The sequence below is a fragment of the Muscardinus avellanarius genome, assembly GCF_963383645.1.
Source record: "Muscardinus avellanarius genome assembly, chromosome: 1".
NCBI classification, from domain to species: domain Eukaryota; kingdom Metazoa; phylum Chordata; class Mammalia; order Rodentia; family Gliridae; genus Muscardinus; species Muscardinus avellanarius.
In genome coordinates, this window is record NC_137786.1 from 62,536,426 (window position 1) to 62,559,235 (window position 22,810).

A 22,810-nucleotide genomic window follows, 5' to 3' on the forward strand; every position below is an offset into this window, starting at 1 on the left:
TAAATCCAATCAAGAAAGCATACTGTATAGTAACTAAATAACTGATGAGTCTTATTAGGAAAATGAATTTAAGATTCCCATAAAGTATCAGAGAAGCAATAATATCTGCTACTTCTAAAACCCAATAGATTCTTTCCTAAAAATTTAGCTTGACTTACACGTATCATCAATATATAAAATTTAAATAAAATCTATTATTAAAAGAAAAAAATCTGCCCTTACCTTATCTAGTCTCTTTTGCCAGCTCTCCTCACGTTTTACCATTAAGTCAATACAATGAGAAAGTGTAGCAAGGATTCCAGCAGTAGTTGCTTTAAAAGTTATTGCTTCTCCTTTAAAGTCTATACCATTAATTCCTTTTGGTGTTACATGTGGAAATACTGAAAAAGAAAGTAATTCACTGAAAATCTTCCAAATGAAGAAAGAAGTCATCATAACATATGATTATAAATCATCTATTAAACTAGCAAATCAGATCAGGTGTTGGATGATAATGTCCTTCTGTGGACCAACAGTTAAACATGTCCCACCCATGCTCTGAGCAAAGAAAGCTTTGTAGCAGCATGCACACTTTTCAAGGCCTTTTTTCTAGATTCTATTTCCTGAAATCCATTTGTTGTGCTGTACCCGGTAAATGAAAGGAGCAATACTTAAACAATAACATTCTAACAGAGAAGGGCTTCATGTTTTAAGAAACCTAGAATTTTAAAACTATCTGAAGATTAAAATTGTAGAATTTAATAAAGTAACATAAAATTGAAAAAATAAGTATTCAAATTTAAGTCCAGTGCCAATGCACACACTAAATAATTTTGTAGCCACATTTCAGTCTTACTCCATGGTTAGCCTTGAATTAGATGGGACATATTGAAACTCACAAGATACTAAAAGGAGAGTTGATAAGCCCTTATTTGATAGCTAATAAGAAATCATTCGATGAAGCCCTTTTACATGAAGTATTGACACTCCTGACTTCAAAAACTCATACACAGATATGACAGTAAAGGTACAATCATCAAAAGGACAAAATGATAAATTGTACTTCATCAAAATGTAAAATTTCTGCTCTTGAAGATGTTAAGAAAATGAAGAGATAAGCCACAGACTGGAGAAAAATCTTTACATGGAAATATATTAATCAAGGTCTTCTATCTAAAATATATTAAGTAACCTGAAAATGGCAAAGATAAGAATATACTTTACCAGAAAAGAGAAACAGATGGCAAATAGTACAAGAAACAGTATTTGTTTACTTATTTTTATGTGGTTCTAGGGATTGAACCCAGGGGGATTCTACCTCCAAGTTACACCCCTATAGCCCTATTTTTATTCTTTATTTTTGAAACAGGGTCTCAGTAAGTTGTGGAGGGCCTCACTAAGTATCTGAGGCTGGCCACAAACTTGTGATCCTACTGTCTCAGTCTCCTAAGTACTGGGATTACAAGCGTGCACCACCATGCCTGGCTATATTCTTTATTTTTGAAACAGGGTGTAAGCTGCAGAGGGCCTAAGTTATTGCAGCTGTCTGCAAACCTGCAATCCTCCTGTCTCAGCCTTCCAAGTAATGGGACTACAGGCATCTGCCACCATGCCCAGTTGAAATGATGTTTAATATTACCAGTTACTATGGAAATGCAAATTAAAGTCACTAATAAGATACTACCATACATGTATTAAAATGTCTGAAATTTAAAAGGCCTCACTTTTAAATTTAGAAGAACACCCACCTATACTAATTGTTGGTGGGACGTGAAAAACTGGAACTCTCAATTTATGGCTGGTAAAAATAGTTTGGCAGTTTTTTTTTTTTTTAAAGTGTGTCATTTAGTTTGATGAGTGTCTCATTAGGTACTGAAGCTGGTCTTGAACCTGCAATCCTCCTGTCATAGCCTCCTTAGGTACTATGATTACCGGCATGTGCTGCCACACCCAGCCTGGCCCTTTTTTTGTTTTGTTTTCAAGTTAAAACTATTCATGTGATTCAGCCATTCTACTACTATTTGCCCAAAATAATAAAATATATTCCCATGTAAAGGCTTATACATGAAAGTTCATAGCAGTTTTACTTGCAGAAGCCCAAACTGTAAACAAGCCAAATGTTTACCAATGGATGAGTGGATAAACAAATTGTGGTAATAGCCACACAATGAAACACTACTCAGCAATGAGAAGAAATAAACTACTGATATGTGCAATAATAACAATAATAATGAATCTATAAAAATAAACTGCAAAAAAGAATATATAGAAACCACTTATAGTAATGTCTAGAAAATGCAAAGTAATCTACTATGGCCTTAAATAGATCAGTGGTTAAGAATGAGGAATGAAGAAGGATGACAAACTGGTGGAGACAATTTTTGAGGGTGAAAGACATGTTAACTATTTTGCATTGTTTCATGGACACTTTTAAAACTGTATATTTCAAATGGTATGTTAACTATACCTCAATGAAGCTTTTTTAAAAAACAGATTTTCTTTGTAAGACTAAATCCCTTTTCTATCATTTTAGTTCCTCCCTTTCCCCTTCCTCTTCCTCTTCCTCTTGTTCTCCTCCTTTTGGTGGTACTGGGGATTGAACCCAGAGGTGCTCTACCTCTGGGTCACATCCCACCCCTACTTTATTTTGAAACAAGGTCTCATTGAAGTTACAGCACGCTGGTTTTGAACCTTTGGTCCTCCTGTCTCACACTCCCAAGTACTAGGATTACAGGTATGCACCACTGTGCTCAGCCAAAATGTTTTTGTATCATTTACATTTCTCTATTTTCCATTAGTCTTAGCAAGGTTGTGGTTTTATTATAATTATTTTTCCTACCAACTTAGAAATTCAAAGATACTTGTATAAGAGAATCTGTGCAAGGGTAATAATGGGTCCTCCTCATGACTAAATGTTTGCTAATTTATATACTTAAGAGTCAGCACAAGATAAGTAACATAAATATCTTTGGGAAAAACCCTAGAAATATAGAGATGTCCATTTAGCTGTACTTACTACAATCAGAAATAACTACCTCGAATCTTTTTCAAAATGATAATAAATTTTAAAAGTTTTTCAAATAACTGAAAATAAGGATCTCACATGGTATGGTCTTTAAAATTAACTTTTCTAATGTTATATTTGTTAGATAATGAAAGTCTTAAAGACAAAAACCTCATCTCAATTTGCCATATACAAGGCTCTCCTAAAACTCAGTGCTTGGATATTTGCTCTAAGTTTTTTATACTCTATAATGTGTGACTATATTAATTTTAATGAGAAATATTAAGAAAAACTCCAAAGTGCTTGACAGTACTGATTGTATTTGTGTGGGGGGAGTACTGGGGTTTGGAACACAGGGATATCTACCTCTGATTGAAAACTCCAACTCTATTTTATTCTTTATTTCAAAACAGAAATGTTACTAAGTTGCCAATGGCCATGTTAAGTTGCTCAGGCTAGCCACAAACCTGTGATCCTCCTGTCTCAGCCTCCTATGGACTGGGATTATAGACATGCTTCAACTGGCTAGTATTTGATAGTTTTAAATGAGCTTACTCATCTGGATGTCTCCACTGAAGGTCAGAAGAAAACATTATTTTATTTTTTGGGGGTACTGGGGATTGAATCCAGAGGTATTCTACCTTTGAGCTACACACACCCCCAGCTGATTTTTATTTATTTGGAAACAGGGTATTGCTAGTAGTGATGAGAATCTCACTACTTACTAAGGCTATTCTCAAACCTGTGATCCTCTTGTTTTAGCATCCAAAGTACAAAGATTACAGGCAAGCACCACCACACCTGACTGGAAAACATTCTTAGAGAGAGGAGGCCACATGCCTTAATTTCCCAGGGGGAGATGATAGCCGACCCCCTCAACCCAGAGTAAAAAGTTGAAAGTGTGTAACCCTGCATACAAAGGGCAGTGATAGAAGAAATTACAAAATAATCTATTCAGCTAGATTTGTAAGTATTTAGGCTCCAAAGATTATATTCATATTTGTAGTTTAATTCTGACCTTACACAATTCAAAAGCTCCTGACACTTGGAGAGTATTGAATTCATTCCCCCCCCCCCTACCCCCCACCTCTCTTTATGGTACTGGGGTTCCTGAAAACCCTTCTACCTCCGGGCTACACTCCCCGACACCTATTTTTTATATTTTTTTTTATTTGGAAACAGGGTCTCTTAAGCCAGCGAGGCTGGCTTCGAAGCTGCATGATCCTCCTATCTCCACCTCCGGAGCGTGGGGATTACAAGCCTGCGTCACCATGCCCAGCTGGGAGTACTGAATTCTTAATGATGTTAAGTATTTTGATCCACAAACATGGTCTTTCCACTTATTTCCCCTCCGTCTTTTTTCAGGGAATTGAATCTAGCAATGCTCTAACACTGGGCTATAATTCAGCCCTTCTCTTTTTTTGGCTGGGGATTAAACCCAAGGGCATTCTACCTCTGAACTACAACTCCAGTCCTATTTTATTTTTTATTTTTATTTATTTATTTATTTTGGTGGTACTGGGGTTCCTGGAAGCCCTTCTACCTCCAGACCTATTTTTACATTTTTATTTGGAAACAGGGTCTCCTAAGCCAGCGTGCGCAGGTGGCTTGGAACCTGCGCGATCCTCCTGTCTCTGCCTCCCAAACATGGGGATTACAAGCGTGCGCCACCACGCCTGGCTTATTTTTTATTTTGAAACAGAATCTCACTAAGCTGCCGATGCTGGCTTCGAACCATGATCCTCCTGTCTCAGCTTCCCAAGTACTGGGATTACAGGTTCAAGGCCAGCCTTAAGAACTTACCAAGACCCTGTTTCAAAATAATAAATAAAAGGGCTGGGGGGACAGCCCTCAGTTCTATCTCTAGTATAGAAAAATAACTATAACTTGCAAGTTTGCTGAAATCATTTACAGTAGTTTTCAGTGGACTTCTTATAATTTTTAATATAAGATCATAGCATCTAGAGATGTTTTTAAATTTGAATGCATTTGTTTCCTTATTGAAGACCCTAAGTGAAGTTTTCTTTTGCTTTCTTCATTGTCTGAATTTCTTTTTCTAGTTTGTTTATTTTTGTCACTGTGTTCATGTTGCTATTTGTCTAGAGATTTGCCTGGATCTATTCAAATTTAAGAATTGTATCCTCTAGGAGGGCTTTTGACCAGTGGATCTCATCAAAAGTGACTTAGTAGTAAAAAAGGCTTTTTCACTGTAGAATCTCCCAAATCTCTATTTATAGTCCCCCCAGCCCCCGGCAATTTGGTTTCTCCAGAGTTGCTTTTTAACTGTGTGTCAGAAAATACATGTCTGGTAGATGCTGATGAGTATTCTTGCAATAGTTAAGTCTAAGAGAAGGGGCAGGGGACTACATCTTTCAGAATGTAGACTTTCATACAGTCCTTAGCTATCAGAGTTCTTGGAGATGTGAACAAGAGGCAGTAAGATCTCAATCATCAACATGTACATTTTCTACTTAATCACTTAATACATCTATCTTTTGTTGTGCCAACCATCACTTAATCTAGAACTTTCTAGTTCAATTTCTGAAGAAAATAAGCTTTTATTCTGTTTTGGAATTGTAGATAGGATAGTTGAGGATATATGGGATAGAAGATCAGGCCTGGTAGTTTTAAAACTTCTTTTAATACTTATTCCAAAATCCAAGCAAAAACACTTTTCTATTAAATTATTCATTGTGAAATTAAAATGCAACTGAAAGAAACTTACCAAAATAGCTCTCTAATTCCATAAAGACTTATTAATTTGAATGGCTTGATAAGTTTCAACATTTCAGTCACAAGTTATAAGGACAACTATAACTATATTATAACTATAATATTAAGCTAGTATTCTGCCAGAATAGGAGGGAAGCACATTATAAGGAGAGACATGCTGAAAATAAGAAAAAGACAGAAAAGGTAAGAGAAAAGAATTAGCTTTTACCACCAATAATGGATTATTCTAGTATGATCTCTAAAACAAATTTTCATGCATAAGTTTTTAAAAATTTGAGAATGTGCTATTGCTGCAGATTTTATTTAACTTTTTTTTTGGTGGTATTGGGGATTGAACCCAGGAGTACTCTACCTCTGAGCTACACCTCTCCCCCCGCCCCAGTCCTATTTTATTTTTATTTTGAGATAGGGTCTCACTAAGTTCTGGAGGGCCTTGCTTAAGTTACTGAGGCTGGGCATAAATTTGTGATCCTCCTGTCTCAGCTTCCCAAGTACTGGGATTATAAGCATGCACCACTATGTTCAACCCACTTTCTCTTGGTGCAGCAAAAATAAGCACTAGAACATTAACATTTTATCTCCCCAAAAGGCTTTTTTGTATCTTAAAAGATTTTAGAAATCGACTCTAGCTTTTTCTTAGAAAAAGTACTGACTATAATTGTTGATTCACAGGAATTAACAATTCAAAATTTCTTCTACTGAATTAGCTATCATTAAATAGAGCAACAATAATAAAGCACAAGCCATCATGCTCCTGGGTCTATAAGTAATTAGGCTGTGAAATTAGAACTATTTCAATAATTTTCCTGTAATAACACTTATTAAATGCTTTGAATACCAAAAGCAAAGTAGGTTAAACAGAAAAATACATCATAAAGAGACAACTTAGTTAAATTCAATAATTGTTTTCCCTCTAAGAAAACTTCTCCAGTACTAGAAACTGATTTAGATAATACTGATGAAATAAATGGGCTAATGTCTGGCATTTAAAATGAGTTTTTGGCTGGGCGTGGTGGTGCACGCTTGTAATCCCCGCACTTGGGAGGCGGAGACAGGAGGATCGTGCAGGTTCGTAACCTGCCGCGTTGGCTTAAGAGACCCTGTTTGCAAATAAAAATATATAAATAGGCCTGGGAGTGTAGCCTGGAGGCAGAAGGGCTTCCAGGAACCCCAGTACCACCAAAAATAAATAAATAAATAAACAAATAAACAAATAAATAAATATAAAAATAATAAACAATAAATAAAAAAATAAAATAAAATGAGTTTTTGTTTTTACATAATGAGTGGTCATTATTAAACAATATAAAAATGTATATTTTACCTACATGACTTTTCTTAGAAAACATTTTTACTTGGATTCCAGGAATTTTACAGCCTTTTTTTTTTTGGCGGTACTGAGGATGGAACCCATGGGGGCCATTCTACCTCTGAGCTACACCCCTATCCCTATTTTTTATTCTCACTCGGTGAAACAGGGTCTCACTGAGTTGCAAAGGACCTCACTAAGTAGCTGAGGCTGTCTGCAACCAAGATCCTCCTGTCTCAACCTCCCAAATGCTGGGATTACAAGCGTGTGCCACCATGCCTGGTTTGTTTTACTGCTTTAAAAAAAAATACTCAATTATAAATTACTCTTTGTTATGTCTCCAGTTATCACCTAACTTCAGAAAGTATGTATTTTCCAGCTGAGGGGAAAAATTTATTACTTACATTTTTCTTTATTGCCATTGGTACTGTGCAAGAAGTCTCCATCAGAACGTGTTGTAGGAAAATCATCTTCATCGTCCTCAACCACTAAATAAAATACATTTAAGAATATTAGAATGAAAAATAATCACTTTATTCTTATTTTAAACCGTCTAGATTCTGTGAGTGTAAGATTTTATCTTTCTTTTGTATCTTCACTGGTTATAAAGGTATGCTCAATGTATATGTTATGGAATATCATTAAATATATAATTTTAAAACTGTATTTGTTACTGTGTAAGGATGCCTATTTATTTATTTTTGTGGTACTGGGGATGTAACCCAGGGGCATTTCACCACTTGCCCTATTTTAGCCTTTTCTTTTGAAACAGGATCTAAGTTGCGGATGGCCTTACTAAGTTGATGAGGATGGTCTTGAAGCTGTGATCTTCCTGTCTCAGGATCCCAAGTACTGGGATTACAAGTGTGTGTCACTACATTTCGCTTATGGTTACTGATTTATAAATACTTTACCATTTAGCGTTCTGATCTCTTCCTATCTACCTTGGGGCATTTTATAACTCTTCAAGAGGCCTGAAAGGGCTAAGCAGAACTGTACAGATCTATCTAGCATCTGGGAATTCTTAAGTCTGCTATTTTTGCATATGCAGGGAGAATATAACTACTTCAAAATGTGATAATAAATTTTCATTCATTCCAATGTACATGTGTGCCTGGGTATCCCTTTTTAACTTCTCTAATTCCAGAAAACAAAATAACAGAATCCTTTGTATTTTCTTTTTGTACACATTTTTTTCTATGCACTATTGTATTTTTGTATTGCTTGATATACTTTACTCTTCCGTACTATGTATTCCACATATATTTCTGAACCTTAGCAGTCAACCTTATTTACTGTTTTTATCAAGACTTTCGTAGCTTCTTTATTTTATAGGTTGAGCATTTCTATTCTGAATATCCAAAATCTAAAATGTTCCCAAATTCCAAACTCAGAGTGCTGACATGATATTAAAAGTGAAAAATCCCACACCCGATCTCAGGTACATGAAGAACATTGTATAAAATTATCTTCAGGTCACAATGTATAGGCCTATATGAAATATAAATGGATTTCATGTTTGGACTTGGGTCCTATTCTAAATATATCTCAATATATACATGAAAATACCCCCCAATTCAAACAAATCTATCTACACTACTTCTATGCACAAACATTTTGGATAAGGGAGACTCAACCTGTATTATCTTTTAAGAAACCCTCTTTTTACCTAAAGAATCCCATTCTAAACTAATGTCTTACACATTATTTATCTCAAGATAGAGCCAAAGTATGTCTTATTCTCTTAACCTCTCTCTACAATGGCCATAGAGCCCAACTTGATACCTTATTAATCTCCCTGAATTTCTACTAAAATAATAGTAATCACCATGTTCTTTTTATATTACCAGTTTCTAAATACTGGACTATTTCATTTTGTATCACTTAAAATTTCTGCTACTAACTTATCAAAGCCTGGTATTTTTTTAAAACAGCTTGTATTCATTTCTACCAGGAGAATGACATCAATATCCAACTAACATTTTTCTCTTCCATTTCAATCACTCTTATAGACATCAATATCCATACTGGCACCTCTGCAGACATCTTAGTCCCAATTAACCATTTTTCCAGAGTTTATGGGTCTTTATCTCTGCAATCATTTGTAAATATGGAGAGTTCTAAGAAATCCTTGAACACAGAAAACTACTGTTTTTATATCAGTGTTCATCATCATCAGACAAGATCCTGACCTTTATTCAATAGTATCCTGATTAACAGCTGTTAAGTGCTACTTAATGACTTATACTTCATTTACCTCATTAGTTTCTACTTTGAGTAATAATATATTCATTTCTATAACCATAACTCTATGATTACTTACTTTTGTTTTCTTCATCATCCATTAAGATATCAATTTTTTAATCTCCAAATAAGCTCATAAACTTTACATGCCTGGGTTATGTATCAACCAAGCTTTCAACTAAATCTAAATCTTCAAATTCAGTTGCTAAATGAAGCTCTATAAATAGAGACTCATCTCACTTAAAAAAAAAATGGTTCATTTCTCTCAAGCTAGTTGAGAGAAAATAAATTAAAAATTAATTACTATTGGGGGGTGACCATTAAGAGATTGGGTCTGGCCATGTAGCTCAAGATGGTGCTGAGTGCTTGTACTAAAGCAATCCTTCTCTCTCAGCCTCCTAGGTAACTGGGACTATAAATATGTACCACTATGACGGCTAAGAAGGGATCTTGTAGAATACTCCTCTTTGTGGAAGGTATTAATATATGAAAAAAATTCCTGAAGATCTTTTAGGTTATCAGTTGCCTTTGAACAAGTGTGTTTGTTATTAAGAATTGACATTAGTTTTATTTCCTTTTTCTTAGTTTTATTTCCTTACATCTTTGCTCTCAAATAAAAGCCATGCTTACTTTCAACTGAAATCACAATGAAGCTACCCATAAATTAGTTTTCTGGTTATATAATCTCACAAAGATAACCTTCAAGCACCTTTTAACATCCTTATCTCACTTGCCAAGGTTTTAAAAATTTCCCTCCTTTTTTTGTATATTATCAGTGAAAATGAATAGTTTATTATCCACATCCCATTTCTACCTTTATCTTTCCTACTGTGAGAGATACTTAATTTTGTTTGTACTAGATCAATCTAGTATCTCAATTTGAAGAATGTTTCCTTAGAAAATTCAAAAGCCCGTAATATACTGTTTTTCCCTTTTTACTGGTTTTTCCCTTTGACTTAAGAAAGCTTGTTCCGATTTCTACTAAAAAGGCTATCCACACTCATTTAAGAACTTTTAAGAATTACAATCTTAAAACTCTATGCTCTTCAGTATTATGGTTCAGTAGGGATACAGTAAAGAGTATGATAAATTATTTCTTTTTCTTGAGATCCTTCATATAATTAGTCAGACATCTAGTCAGTTCCTAAATATTTCTCAGACGCCAGCAAACTACTTCACCACAGCCTCCACCCTCAAAACAGACACAAAAAGGCATTTTCAAAAGGTAGCAATCTTTGTTTTGGTATGGGGATTGAACCCAGGGCCATTAAACCTTTGTGCTATCCCCCCAGCCCCTCCTTTTTTTTGGGCACTGGAGATTGAACCTAGGGGCATTCTACTTCCAAGCTATACTCCCAGACCTATACTTTATTTTTGTTTTGAAACAAGGTCTCGTGAGGTTGATGAGAGTCAATTTGCTGAAGCTGTCCTCCAACCTGCAATCTTCCTTTCTTGGCCTTCCAAATGCTGGGATTACAAGCATGTGCCACCACGCCTGACTGCTAGCAAGCTTTTAATACAATGTATTTTTATGGTTTATCACTTTTTCTTGACTTCTTGGCCTCTATGCTATATTTAACATTGCTTATGCTTTCAGTGAAGTCTCTACTTGCCAGGACTTTTGATGGATCTCAAATCTTCATAACCAGATAAAAATCAAATTCCTTTTTTCTTCGTTGTGGGCATGCTTTAGGTATCTTTCCTCAGATATTTGTCTTTCCACACTATGGGAATTTAACCATTGTTAAATTGTTATGCTAATGCCTTTCAAATTTAATGTCATATGACATCTTATACTAGGTTCACATCTTCCATACAATTTGCCCAAAGGAATGACTGCTTCTAAAACTCAGCATACCTAAAAGGTGCTCCATGAACAGACTACATATACAAACACTACCAGTTAGTTTCTTTCTGTGCAATTCTCTCATTTGCTAAAAAATAACTATATAATAAGCCTATTATAAAACTATATACGATCATTAATGTAAAATACTTAACACAGTACTAAATGACAAAAACTATAAAAATTAATCATAGTGATGTTTCCCCTAAATGAAGCTTTTATTTTTCTTGGTGGGGAGGTATTGGGGGTTGAACCCAGGAACATTTTTCCACCTAGTTTATATCCCAGCTTTTATTAGTTATTATTTTGAAATAGTTTCACTAAGTTGTTAAGGATCTGGCTATGTTGCTGAGGTGGCCTCCTGTCTCGGCCTTCCAAGTACTGGGATTACAGAAAAATCAGTATTTCTTAAATAGCATTTGTAAAAACACTAGATTTTGGTTGAACTGCTTCCCCCATTCCTATGCTAAAGTCCTAACTCCCAGTACCCTATAATGTGACTGTACTTGGACATTAATCAAATAAAAATGAGATCGTTAGGGTGTTCCCTAATCAATATGCCTGCTGTCCTCATAAAAAGAAGAAATCTGGATGAACATACATGCATACAGAAAGATGATGTGATAACACGGAGAAGACAGCCATCTACAGGCCCAGGGAGAGGCCTGGGACAGGTATTTCCTGCACAGTCCTGAGAAGAACCATGAGAGAACAAACTGTTGTTTAAGTCACTCAGTCTTTGGTGCTAATCCTTATGGCAGCCCTAAAAACTAATATCTTAGTCTATATTGCCACCATTTTTTTCAAACATGTAACAGAAAGAATTCAGTGTATTGTTTAAAATTATTTTTCAAATTTCCTCTGCACCATAACTTCCCCTTCCAGCCTTATTTTCCTTTAAATACTGGTGTGGGTCATTTAAGATAAACAAAACCAAAAAGAAAACCTCAGTTTTGCATGTATTCTGTTTGGTCTAAAGGGTTATAAATCTGTAAGCATAAGAAAAGTAACATGTAATGTTTAATGTGATAAAAAAGCACATATAATTTTTATAAAGTATAATGCCAAAGTAGCCACTAAAATATCAAAGCAAAGAGTTATAGCTATGAAGCCAACAAAAAAGGCAACATGTTAGTTATTATAAAGAAAAATAATTCAATGAAACAAAAAACAGAGAAGACAAAAAGAATTTGAACTTAGTTAAACCCGTTTATTATTTATTTATTTATTTATTTATTTATTTATTTATTTATTTATTTTGGTGGTACTGGGGGTGGAACCCAAAGGCTTCCTACCTCCCAGACCTATTTTCTATTTTATTTGGAAACAGAGTCTCACTAAGTTGCTGAGAGCCTCACTAAGTAGCCGAGGCTGGCTTCGAACCTGCGCGATTCTCCTGTCCCAGCCTCCCAAGCGCGGAGATTACAAACGTGCGCCACCACGCCCAAGTGGTTAAACCCATTTAAACAAGGCAAGAAATACAACTGTGCCAAGCAACCTAATTATATGAAGGAATGAACTTAGTGGTAGGTAGTAATGCTGATAAGAGTGTTAATTTTTGCCTTCATAGTAAAAGAAAATTTAAGATCACATCCATTGATATGAGCAGTATATTTAGCACCAAAAAATCTAACTTTACACCTCAAATTAAACGTTCACTGAAGACCACATCTTCTTTAAAACTCACTAAAATTATTTTTAAGTATCTATAACTTCATCATTGGTTTCTTCTATGAGAAAAAGGCCAGAAGAAGAAAAATGAGAGAGAGACAAAGTATGAAAGAAAGAAAGGAAAAGAATCAGGAATGAGTGAGGGGGATAGAGAAAGAAAGAGATCCATTGGTTGGCTCTAGATCTGGAGAATTTAATATATGCTTATCTCTTTTAAGATTTATCAAGGAATAAATCTGTTAGACATAATAAGGTAAAACGTACAGTATTAACAAGATACAAAATACTATTTTTCAACGGAATAAGGAGTATCATGTAAAATCTTTGAGCTGGGCATGGTGCTACATACCATAATCACACTACATAGGAGGCCATGACAAGAGGATTACAAGTTCAAGGCCAGCCTCAACAACTCTGCAAGATCCTTAGCAATTTAGTGAGGTCCTGTTTCAAATAAAATATAAGGGGCTGGGAGTGCAGCCTGAGGTGGAATGTTCCTGGTTTCAATCCCCAGGACTAATCAATCGAGCCTTTGACAGCACCTGGTATGGACAATCAGAAAAAAAATTAGAATGTGTTACTAAATACTCTATTTATGTAAATACTGAAATCTGTTAACACTGAGAGTTTGCAGCAGAAGTGACTACAATTACCTTTATTACTTAAGACATTACCCGTTAAGATTAAGAGGCTTTAAATCCATTCATTCTCCAAGTAAAAATAGTGGTAATAGCCTAATTAACCTTTATCCCTTTGGAGTTCATCCTTGGAGACAGCATCAGCACAGGCATCAAAGAACTTCTGGAGAGTATCGACTTGTCTACATAGGATGTCTCTAAAGGTTTCCATTTCAGCCAATTTCTCACGTAAACTGTGGCCTTTCTGTAAGTAAGAGGCAAAAAGGGGAGGGGTGGTTGTAATTTAAGTGAAATAAAAATGGTTCCCATAGTATTTCATCACCTTTTAGAGTCTGCCTTATGACTGCGGAAATGAGAAAAAGAGAACTGTAAAATCAAGTTTAATATTCAGAGGAAAAGATTTGATGTTGCCCAAAGTAGTGACAAATCTACAGGAAACGGAATGGTAATGCCTGACAAGTTGCTAATATAACTGAGTATTTTCAAATTAGACACTGTGAAAATGTCTGACTTTGAAATGGGGGGAAAACATTAGTTGGTGTACTTTCACAATATTGGTGAGTGTTATCTATGGAATCCTCAGGGGAGGGTGATTATCATTTAAGTGTTTGCTTTTCATTGTATTTGAGCTATTTTTACAACTATTTTAATAGAAAACTGAGTAATCAATATAATTCTTGTCCCTATAGATATAAATGAACTTTTTCCTGTACACAAGCACTGATTATTAATCTGTGGATAATGGTCAGTTTTATAGTATCAAATTTACTTCAGTATTCTTCAGTTTTTCCTTTGAATCAACATGCTAAATTATATATTACCTTATTAATGAATGAAATAAAATCTGATGTGTTCAGATTTCATAGTTGTATGAGTCATGATTTTACCCTTTAAAAATTATTCTATAACAATTTCAAATAAATTATATTGTAGAAAATGTTTTTCAAAAACTTATCAAGTAGGGGATGGGAAGGGGAAGAGAGAAATTAATGCAAAGGCTGTACTTTAGCAAACATATAAGCGTCAATCACTAAAGCAAACATGAGGAGGGAGGGGGAGAAAATGTCGTTGGAACTGGGTAAGGGTTAATTGGGTGATGTGTACATGCATGTCTCCACCATCTTGCATCTCATTAAGATGTATGACTACAATGCATCAATAAAAAAATTTAAAAAACTATCAAGTAAGTTCTGTTTGCAATAGCCAACACTAAAGCAAACATTCTGTTACCTTAACTTATTCATAAAAACAAACCTTGAATGAAGAGGTGGATGTTGCAGAATAACCACTTGCTCCTGACACAAGTGATACCATTGAGCCATGTCGACGCAAGCTGGATTCAGATCCATATCCTGACTCAGTCTAAAAAGAAAATAAAGTACACAAAAAATTTTAAATAAAAATACTTGAAAGCAAACAAAGAAATAAACTGGATTATTATAACAATAATTGGCAGTTTGGATTCATATAGTCATTCCACTGATACAGCCATGCTTTTCAACTGCTAATTACCATTTAAGTTAGAAATTTATTAAATATCTACACCTCATACGGGGCTAGTAGGCTAATGAAGTGTTCAAGAATAGGAAATAAAGCAGTGTTTAATAATCCTATCTTTCCTATTATTAACTATGAAAGTTAGTCAAATTCACAGAGACAGAAAACAGGACAGCTGGTCACCAGAGATGGAGTAGGGGAGCAAAGCGGGATGGTAAATAAAAGTCAGTATTTAATGGGTACAGAGTTTCAACTGTGAATTATGAAAATATTCTGGAACTGTAGTGATGGTTCAACAACAGTGCTAATGTAATTAATGCCACAGAACTGTATACTTAAAATGTTTAAAATGGTAAATTTTATGTATATTTTATATTTTTTAAATAGGACAAGGCAAAAAGATAACAAAACTTAGAATACTGTTTTCTTTTTTTTTCAGTACTGGGATTAAACGCAGGGGCATTCTGCCTCTGAGCTACCCCCCACTCAGCCCTATTATTTTATTCTTTTGAGACAGGGTCTCACGAGGTTGCAGAGAGCCTCACAAGTTGCTGAGGCTGCTGCAAAACTCAGATCCTCCTGTCTCAGCCTCCCAAGTACTGGGTTTACAAGTGGGCTTACTACTATTTCTTTATAGTTGAGTCACATCCAGACAGCTCAACAGTCACTGTTTCAGTGCACCTTTTCTTATTATATCAATCTATATTTTCAACCATTTTTAACACAATTATAGAATTTGCCACTAAATTACAGCACTTTATATTTTATACTTACTACTTTACTTAGATTTTTCTGGAAGCAGACTATCTTTTTTATTTTTGTGGCCACCTTGACAATTCAGTTTTGCCAATCTGTTAAGGCATCACACTATGAAAGATAACTGGAACTCCTGGATGTTTAGGTATGAACTCAGCATTGTGATAATACTTGCATTTTAATGAGACTACTATTTTTTCAGAGCATCATTTGATATTCTTCTCTCCCTAATACAATGTATTACTAATAACCTAGACAAAAGAATATTTGGAAAAGATAACTTTCAAGTACCTGAAACTAAGCATTTTGGATCTCTGATTGCTTTCTTATTGCTACTATTTATTTATTTGATTGATTGATTGATTGATTGATTGATTGCAGTACTGGGGATGGAACCCAGGGGCATTCTACCTCCAAGCTACACCCCCAGCCCTATTTTCTATTCTTTATTTTGAAACAGGGTCTCACTGAGTGCAAAGGGCCTAAGTAGTGAGGCTGTCCACAAACTGCGATCCTCCTGTCTCAGCCTCCTGAATGCTGGGATTACAAGCGTGCACCACCATGCCTGGCTTTTCTTACTGCTACTTTTTAAAAGTACAGAAAAGACAGGCATGGTGCTGTATGCTTGTAATCTCAGTACTTGGGAGGCTGAGACAGGAGGATCAAAGGTTTGCAGCCAGCTGAGGGTATAGCTCAGAGGTGGAATACCCCTGGGTCCAATCCTCCTGTTGTACCACAATAAAATAAGTATAGTAAGTTGGGCTGGGGATGCAGCTCAGTGGTAGAGAGCATATCAGCATGAATAATGACCTGGGTCCACCCCAGCACCATATACAAATACATATTACTAAAACTAGAAAAAGTACAGTAAGTCAAATGCTTCTGTGGAAAAACCCAGGTATTTGTATAACATCATTTAATACAATATCTTATGTCTATTATGTTTTAAATAGATAATTATATTTAACAGACTTATGCATTTGAGTGGGGAAACCCATAGGCTTCTTAAACATTTTTTATAGTATTAGAGATGAGTATTGAAAAAAAACAAATGCTATACTATGTATAATCCTAAGACCAGTCACTAAATTTAAGAAGTAAAATAATATCAATTTTTTCTGCTATTAAACTATACCAACAAATACTATCTGCTTTAGATTATTTGAATTTCAAGATTAATATTAGGAAACACAACAGGTGTGGTGACACATATCTGTAACTCCAGTAATTGGGAAGGCTGAGACAGGAGGATCACCGGTTGGAGGACAGCCTCAGCAACTTAGTGAGACCATGTTTCAAATAAAATATAAAATTGGTCTGGGGATCTAGCTTAGAGGTAGAATGCCCCTGGGTTCAATCCTTAGTACCACAAATAATATATAATTTTTTAAAAATAAAAGAACTGGGGATATATAGGTAGATGGGTTCAAACCTCAGTACCAGAAAAAAAAAATCAGAATACATTAAAATTATATACAATAATGCTAATATTTATACCGTCTATACTCTAACTCTCAAAAATCATAATGTCCACTGGGCATAGTGGTACATGCTTGTAATCCCTACACTTGGGAGGCTGAGACAGGAGGATCGCACAGGTTCGAAGCCAGCTCAGCAACTTAGTGAGGCTCTCAGCAACTTAGTGAGACCCTGTTTCCAAATAAAATATAAAATAGGGGCTGGGAGTATAGCCCGGAGGTTCCACCCCCAGCACCAAAAAAAAAAAAAAAAAAAAAAATCATAATGTCCTTTACAACTATTTGTTAACCTACTTGGAAAATACTCTTTTAGCAGAAGAACATTAAGCTATACTGACTTAGTAAATAAAAATGTTATACTCTCATTTTTTATGTAAATCATATTAACACTATACAGAAAGTGAGTTCTCCAAGGGCCTAAGTACACATAGCATAAGATATTAGTAAGAGTATATAGACAAGATAAATACTCCATAAGTCACTACCTGCCTACTCTATGGTCTTCCTACGAGACCATTATGAGATAAAATGCCTCAGAATTCTTTAAATAGCCTGTCTCTGTTACCTCAGAACTCTAAGAGTACATGGTTACTATAAAGTTGCCTCAATAAGAACCAGAATTACATACTTCCTAAGTTCATTCAAATGGAAGAGAAAATGAAAAAGAATATAATAATGGAAAAGGATTAGAGATTACAAGAAGCAGTTAATAGTGACAAGAAATAGAAAAGATGATATCTTGAAGGTATAACAGTGATAACCTCAAAGCCTGAGCAAATTTACTACTACCTGCCAGCATCAATAAAAGACAGATTTGGTGAGGAAAAGAGGAGGAGGGAAGGAAAAGGAAAGAAGAAAAAGAGGAGGTAGAAAGGCATTCATAATAAAAATGGCAATAAAGTTCATAATAATGGGTATCTTCAGGCAAAGACATAAATTTATTTATATGAAAATGAGCAGCCTCTTGAAACTCAACTTTCAGCCCATACCAGTCATCAAAGTAAAACTGTCACATTATGACAATAGTTGTTTATAACATGTTCAAAAGGTATAGTTACAATTAAGTTCTTCACTCTGAATTTGCCAACAAATTACAGTTTGGGATCTATCTATCTAAAATATATATACACTTAAGACTAGATGAATTTAAAGCTCTTCTCTAAGATGCATACCACTACACATGTTAAAAATTATTTTTTTAATTTTTTATTTTGGTATCAGGGATCAAACTAGGGGCATTCTACCTCTAGCTGCACCTCCAGCCTTATTTCATTTTTTATTTTGAAAAAAGATCTCACTAAGTTACTGAGGGCTTTGCTAAATTGCTGAGGATGGCCTCACTAAATTGCTGAAGATGGTCTTGAACCTGCAATTCTCCTGTCTCAGCCTCCTAAAAACTGAGATTAAAGGCATGTGTTACTACATCTGGCTGCAAAGCAAAATCTTAGTGATGATGTAAAATAAGTATTTTGGTGAAAATAAAAGTATTAATGAAAGGGTAAAGCATTAACTTAACTATATGTAAATTAACCAAGAAAACTCTAAAAAGATAAAACTAATTTATGAAGATAGAGAGCAGGCCAGGGTGCAGCGAAGGTACTGACTACGAACAGGTAAAGAGTATTTTAGGGGTATAGATTACATTTGTTAAAAACTCAAACTGTATGCTGGGCACAGTGGCACACACTTGTAATCTCAGTACTTGGGAGGCTGAGACAGGAGGATCATAGGTTTGCAGCCAACCTCTGCTATTCAGTGAAACCCTCTGCAACTTAGTGAGACCTTGTTTCAAAATAAAGAATAAAAGATAGGGCTAGGAGCTGGTGGTACATGCTTGTAATCCCAGTACTTGGGAAGGTGAGACAGGAGGATCACAGGTTCTTGGGCAGCCTCAGCTACTTAGTGAGACTTTTTCAAAATAAAGAACAAAAAAATAGTTTTATTCTTTTATTTATTCTGGGGGTGTAGCTCAGAGGTAAAGTGTCCCTGAGTTCAATCCGCATTAATGCAGAAAAAGGAAAAAAAAAATGGGGTTGGGGGTGTAGCTAGGAGGTAGAATGCCCTTCTGTTCAATCCCCAGTAAAACACACACACACACACACACACACACACACACACACACACACCCCAAACTGTAAAATTAAAGTAGGTACATTTTAAGAATATAAATAGAACTTCAATAAAACTGATAAAAAGCATATTTTAGTATCATAAATTATACCAAAACAGTATTTTAAATTACAGCTATAATATTGTTCACAAAAATTAAGACTTCTTATCAAACAAATGATTCCAAAAGTCTTAAAGCAAAGGTACTGTGCAGTTTTTTCACCTAAAACATCTATGGTTTCTTCCTACTCTCTTTTTGACAATCATGATAAATTACTAAGTGTAGCATTTCTACATTGAATTTTATGAGTTTCGTAAAGTTTTCCTATTACATTTAAATATTCAGGGCTACATTTAAAAACAGAATTTCTGTAATAGATGAAAACAAAACAAATTTAAAAATTAAAGTATCTCAGTTATGTGACTCATTTCTAAACAGAATTTAATCTGTATTACATGTTTAAATACAACTCCCTATAACTTACAATCTTATTTTTATAATACTGAAAGCAGGATTTAGACATTCTCTTGAAAACTATTTAAAATTTAATAATTTGAAACTTTAATTCAAAGAATCCACCTTCGATACCTGCTCGTGCCAATGAGTCATAAAACAGAGCAAATCAAAACTGCTGATTTTTTTTAAAGGTCTTGAAATAAAAAAGTATTACTAAAAAGCTGAGTGTGGTGGTGCACACCTGTAATCCCAGTACTGAGAGTCTGAGACAGGAGGATTGTAAGTTTGGGGACAGCCTCAGCAAATAGTGAGATTCTTAGCCATCTAGTGAGACCCTATTTCAAAATAAAAATAAAAAAGCTGGGGGAAGAATGCTCCTGGGTTCAATCCCAAGTACTACAAAAAAAGTTTTACTAGCAGGGCGTAGTGACATATGCTTGTAATCCCCGCACTGAGACAGGAGGATCGCACAGGTTCAAAGCCAGCCTCAGCTACTTAGTGGCTCTCAGCAACTTAGTGAGACCCTGTTTCCAAATAAAAATATAACATAGGTCTGGGAGTATAGCCTGGAGGTAGAAAGCCCCTGGGTTCCACCCCCAGTACCACCAAAAAAAAAGTTTTACTAAAGGTTTCTTCACTATCCAACTTCTTATATTCTTCTCAATTTCTTTATGTTCTACCATTTCAAAATAGGTAACATCTTATAACAAAGACATGATAAATAAAAGACTCCATATTACATCCATATTAATATAAGTAATGAATAATAAATGAGTTTTTTATGACTGGCTTAGAGTAATTGTATTTCTAACTCATAAAATTTTATTTAAATAAATTCCATAAAAATTATAAAAATCATTCTAAGGAAAAATAAAATAAAATGTGTTCATGAATCCAAATTCAACTGTTATTCAATGTAAACAATGAAAGTTTTATTCTACTTCAGTAACTAATAAATATACTTTGAGTTTTTAACAAAAATGAGTTATAAAAAGAAAATTAAAAAATAACTTCATTAGATTAAAAAATAGCTTAAACTGATTGTCCTTATGTATATGAGTCAGTTCTGAATTTGCTTTGCATTTATCTCAAAAAACAAATGTATCATGAAAGATATCAATATTTAAAAAAAAAAAAAAACTTAGTAGACATGGTGGCACACACCTGTAGTCCCAGTACTTGGGAGGCTGAGAAAGGAGGATTGTAGGTTCAAGGCTGGTCGGTGGTAACTTACCAAGACCCTGTTTCAAAATAAAAAATAAAAAGGGCTGAAGTGTAGATTGGAGGCCGAGAGCCTCTGGGTTCAACCTCTGGTACCATAAAATCCAAATAAAAACCAAAACAACAACAACAACAACAACAACAACAACAACAACAACAAAAAACACCTTTGCTATCATAAGGGGTCCAAAAACAATTCTATAAGAGAAGCTGTCAAACTCTTTTGAAAAGTGGCAATGTTTTCAACACACATATTTTGGATTTCCAAGAGTGGGGAATGGGATAAAGGAAGTAAGGATGGTAATGGGAAGAAATTATTTTATGGTCACAACTGACACTGTTAAATATTCTTAAAAATTATAAAATGCTTTCAAAAAATCTTATTGGTGGATTCCGAGGCTAAGATTTTTTATTTATTTATTTATTTATTTATTTATTTATTTATTTATTTATTTATTTATTTATTTATGTAGTACTGGGGTTCCTGGAAGCCCTTCTACCTTTGGGCTACACTCCCCCAGACCTATTTTTTAAAATTTGGAAACAGGGTCTCTTACGCAGCCAGCGCAGCGGGCTTCGAACCTGCGCAATCCTCCTGTCTCTGGCTCCCAAGCACGGGGATTACAAGCATAGCTACCACCCCCGGCAAGATTTAATTTTTTAATTTTTATTTGTTTATATATATTTTTTGCGGGTCTGGGATGGAACCCAGGGGCATTTGACCTCCAAGCTACAACCCCTGCCCTATTTTTTTATTCTTTATTTTGAAACAGGGTCTCACTAAGTTATAGAGGGCCTCGCTAAGTAGCTGAGGCTGTCCATGAACTGCGAACTGCAATCCTCCAGTCAGCCTCCCCAATGCTGGGATTACAAATGCGCACCACCCGCCCAGCAAGAGGCTAAGATTTTAAAGGCATGTTTGTTCTTAATCTCACTCACTCTTCCATAAGAAGTTGAACTCATTTACAACCTCTAATCACTGACAAAGTTCTCGCTCTCGCTCTCACTCTCCCTCCCTCCTCCTCTTTCCCTCCCTCTCCCCCCTCTCTCCTGGGATGGAACCCAAGGGCCTTCTACCTCTTGGTTATACTCCCAGACCTTTTTTAAATTTGGAAACAGCATCTCTTAAGCCAGAGGAGGCTGGCTTCAAACCTGCGGGATCCTCCTGTCTCCGCCTCCCAAGCACGGGGATTACAAGTGTGTACCACCACGCCCGGCCAAAGTCATATTTTATTTATTTAATTTATTGCAGTGTTGGAGATTTAACCTAGGGCCTCACACAAGCCAGGCAAGTTACAGCTACCACTGAGCTACAACCCCAGCGCTGACAGAGTATTTTAGGAAACACTAAGTTCTACTCCAAATTAACAATCTAAAATTAAAATATGGCTACCAAAGGGATATTTTTCCCTTTCAAAATATCTTAAGATCCCTCATACATGCGGGGCACAGTGGTGCATGCCTGTAATCTCAGGACTTGGCAGTTCAAGATAGGATGGTCTTAAGTTTGAGGCCAGACTCAGCAATTTAGCGAAAACTTGTTTCAAAATAAAAATAAAATAGGGCTTTTTAGGTTGAATAAAATAGTGGTTTGTAGGTTGAACATCCCTGGATTCAATCCCCAGTGCCACACACACAGAACAAGCCATGGTTTTTACAAAAGATACTTCCCAAAATTTACCAGTGTTTGTCAGCAGTGTTCCTGAACATATTTTGGTTTAATAAAATATTGAAAGCATCTTACATAGAACAAGGTTTATCTTCTAAATACTACAGTAATGAGACCAAACCTTTGTAATATTAAAATACTCCTTTTTAAAGAGAAGGAAGAGGGGGGGAGGGGGAGGGAGGGAGGGAGGAGAGAGGGA

General features: G+C 35.3%; 1 protein-coding gene across 3 annotated transcripts in view; it reads right to left on the reverse strand.

The window, feature by feature from the left end:
* CERT1 (ceramide transporter 1) overlaps positions 1–22,810 on the reverse strand; it is a gene marked incomplete at both ends in the record, with an annotated part of 117,243 nt that overhangs the window by 45,001 nt on the left and 49,432 nt on the right. For all 3 annotated transcript variants that reach the window (XM_080698201.1, XM_080698203.1, XM_080698202.1), the window contains 4 exons: positions 223–380; positions 7,430–7,513; positions 13,530–13,668; positions 14,679–14,786. In XM_080698201.1, coding sequence (XP_080554327.1) covers positions 223–380; positions 7,430–7,513; positions 13,530–13,668; positions 14,679–14,786 — 489 coding nt within the window. The remainder of the gene's footprint in view (positions 1–222; positions 381–7,429; positions 7,514–13,529; positions 13,669–14,678; positions 14,787–22,810) is intronic.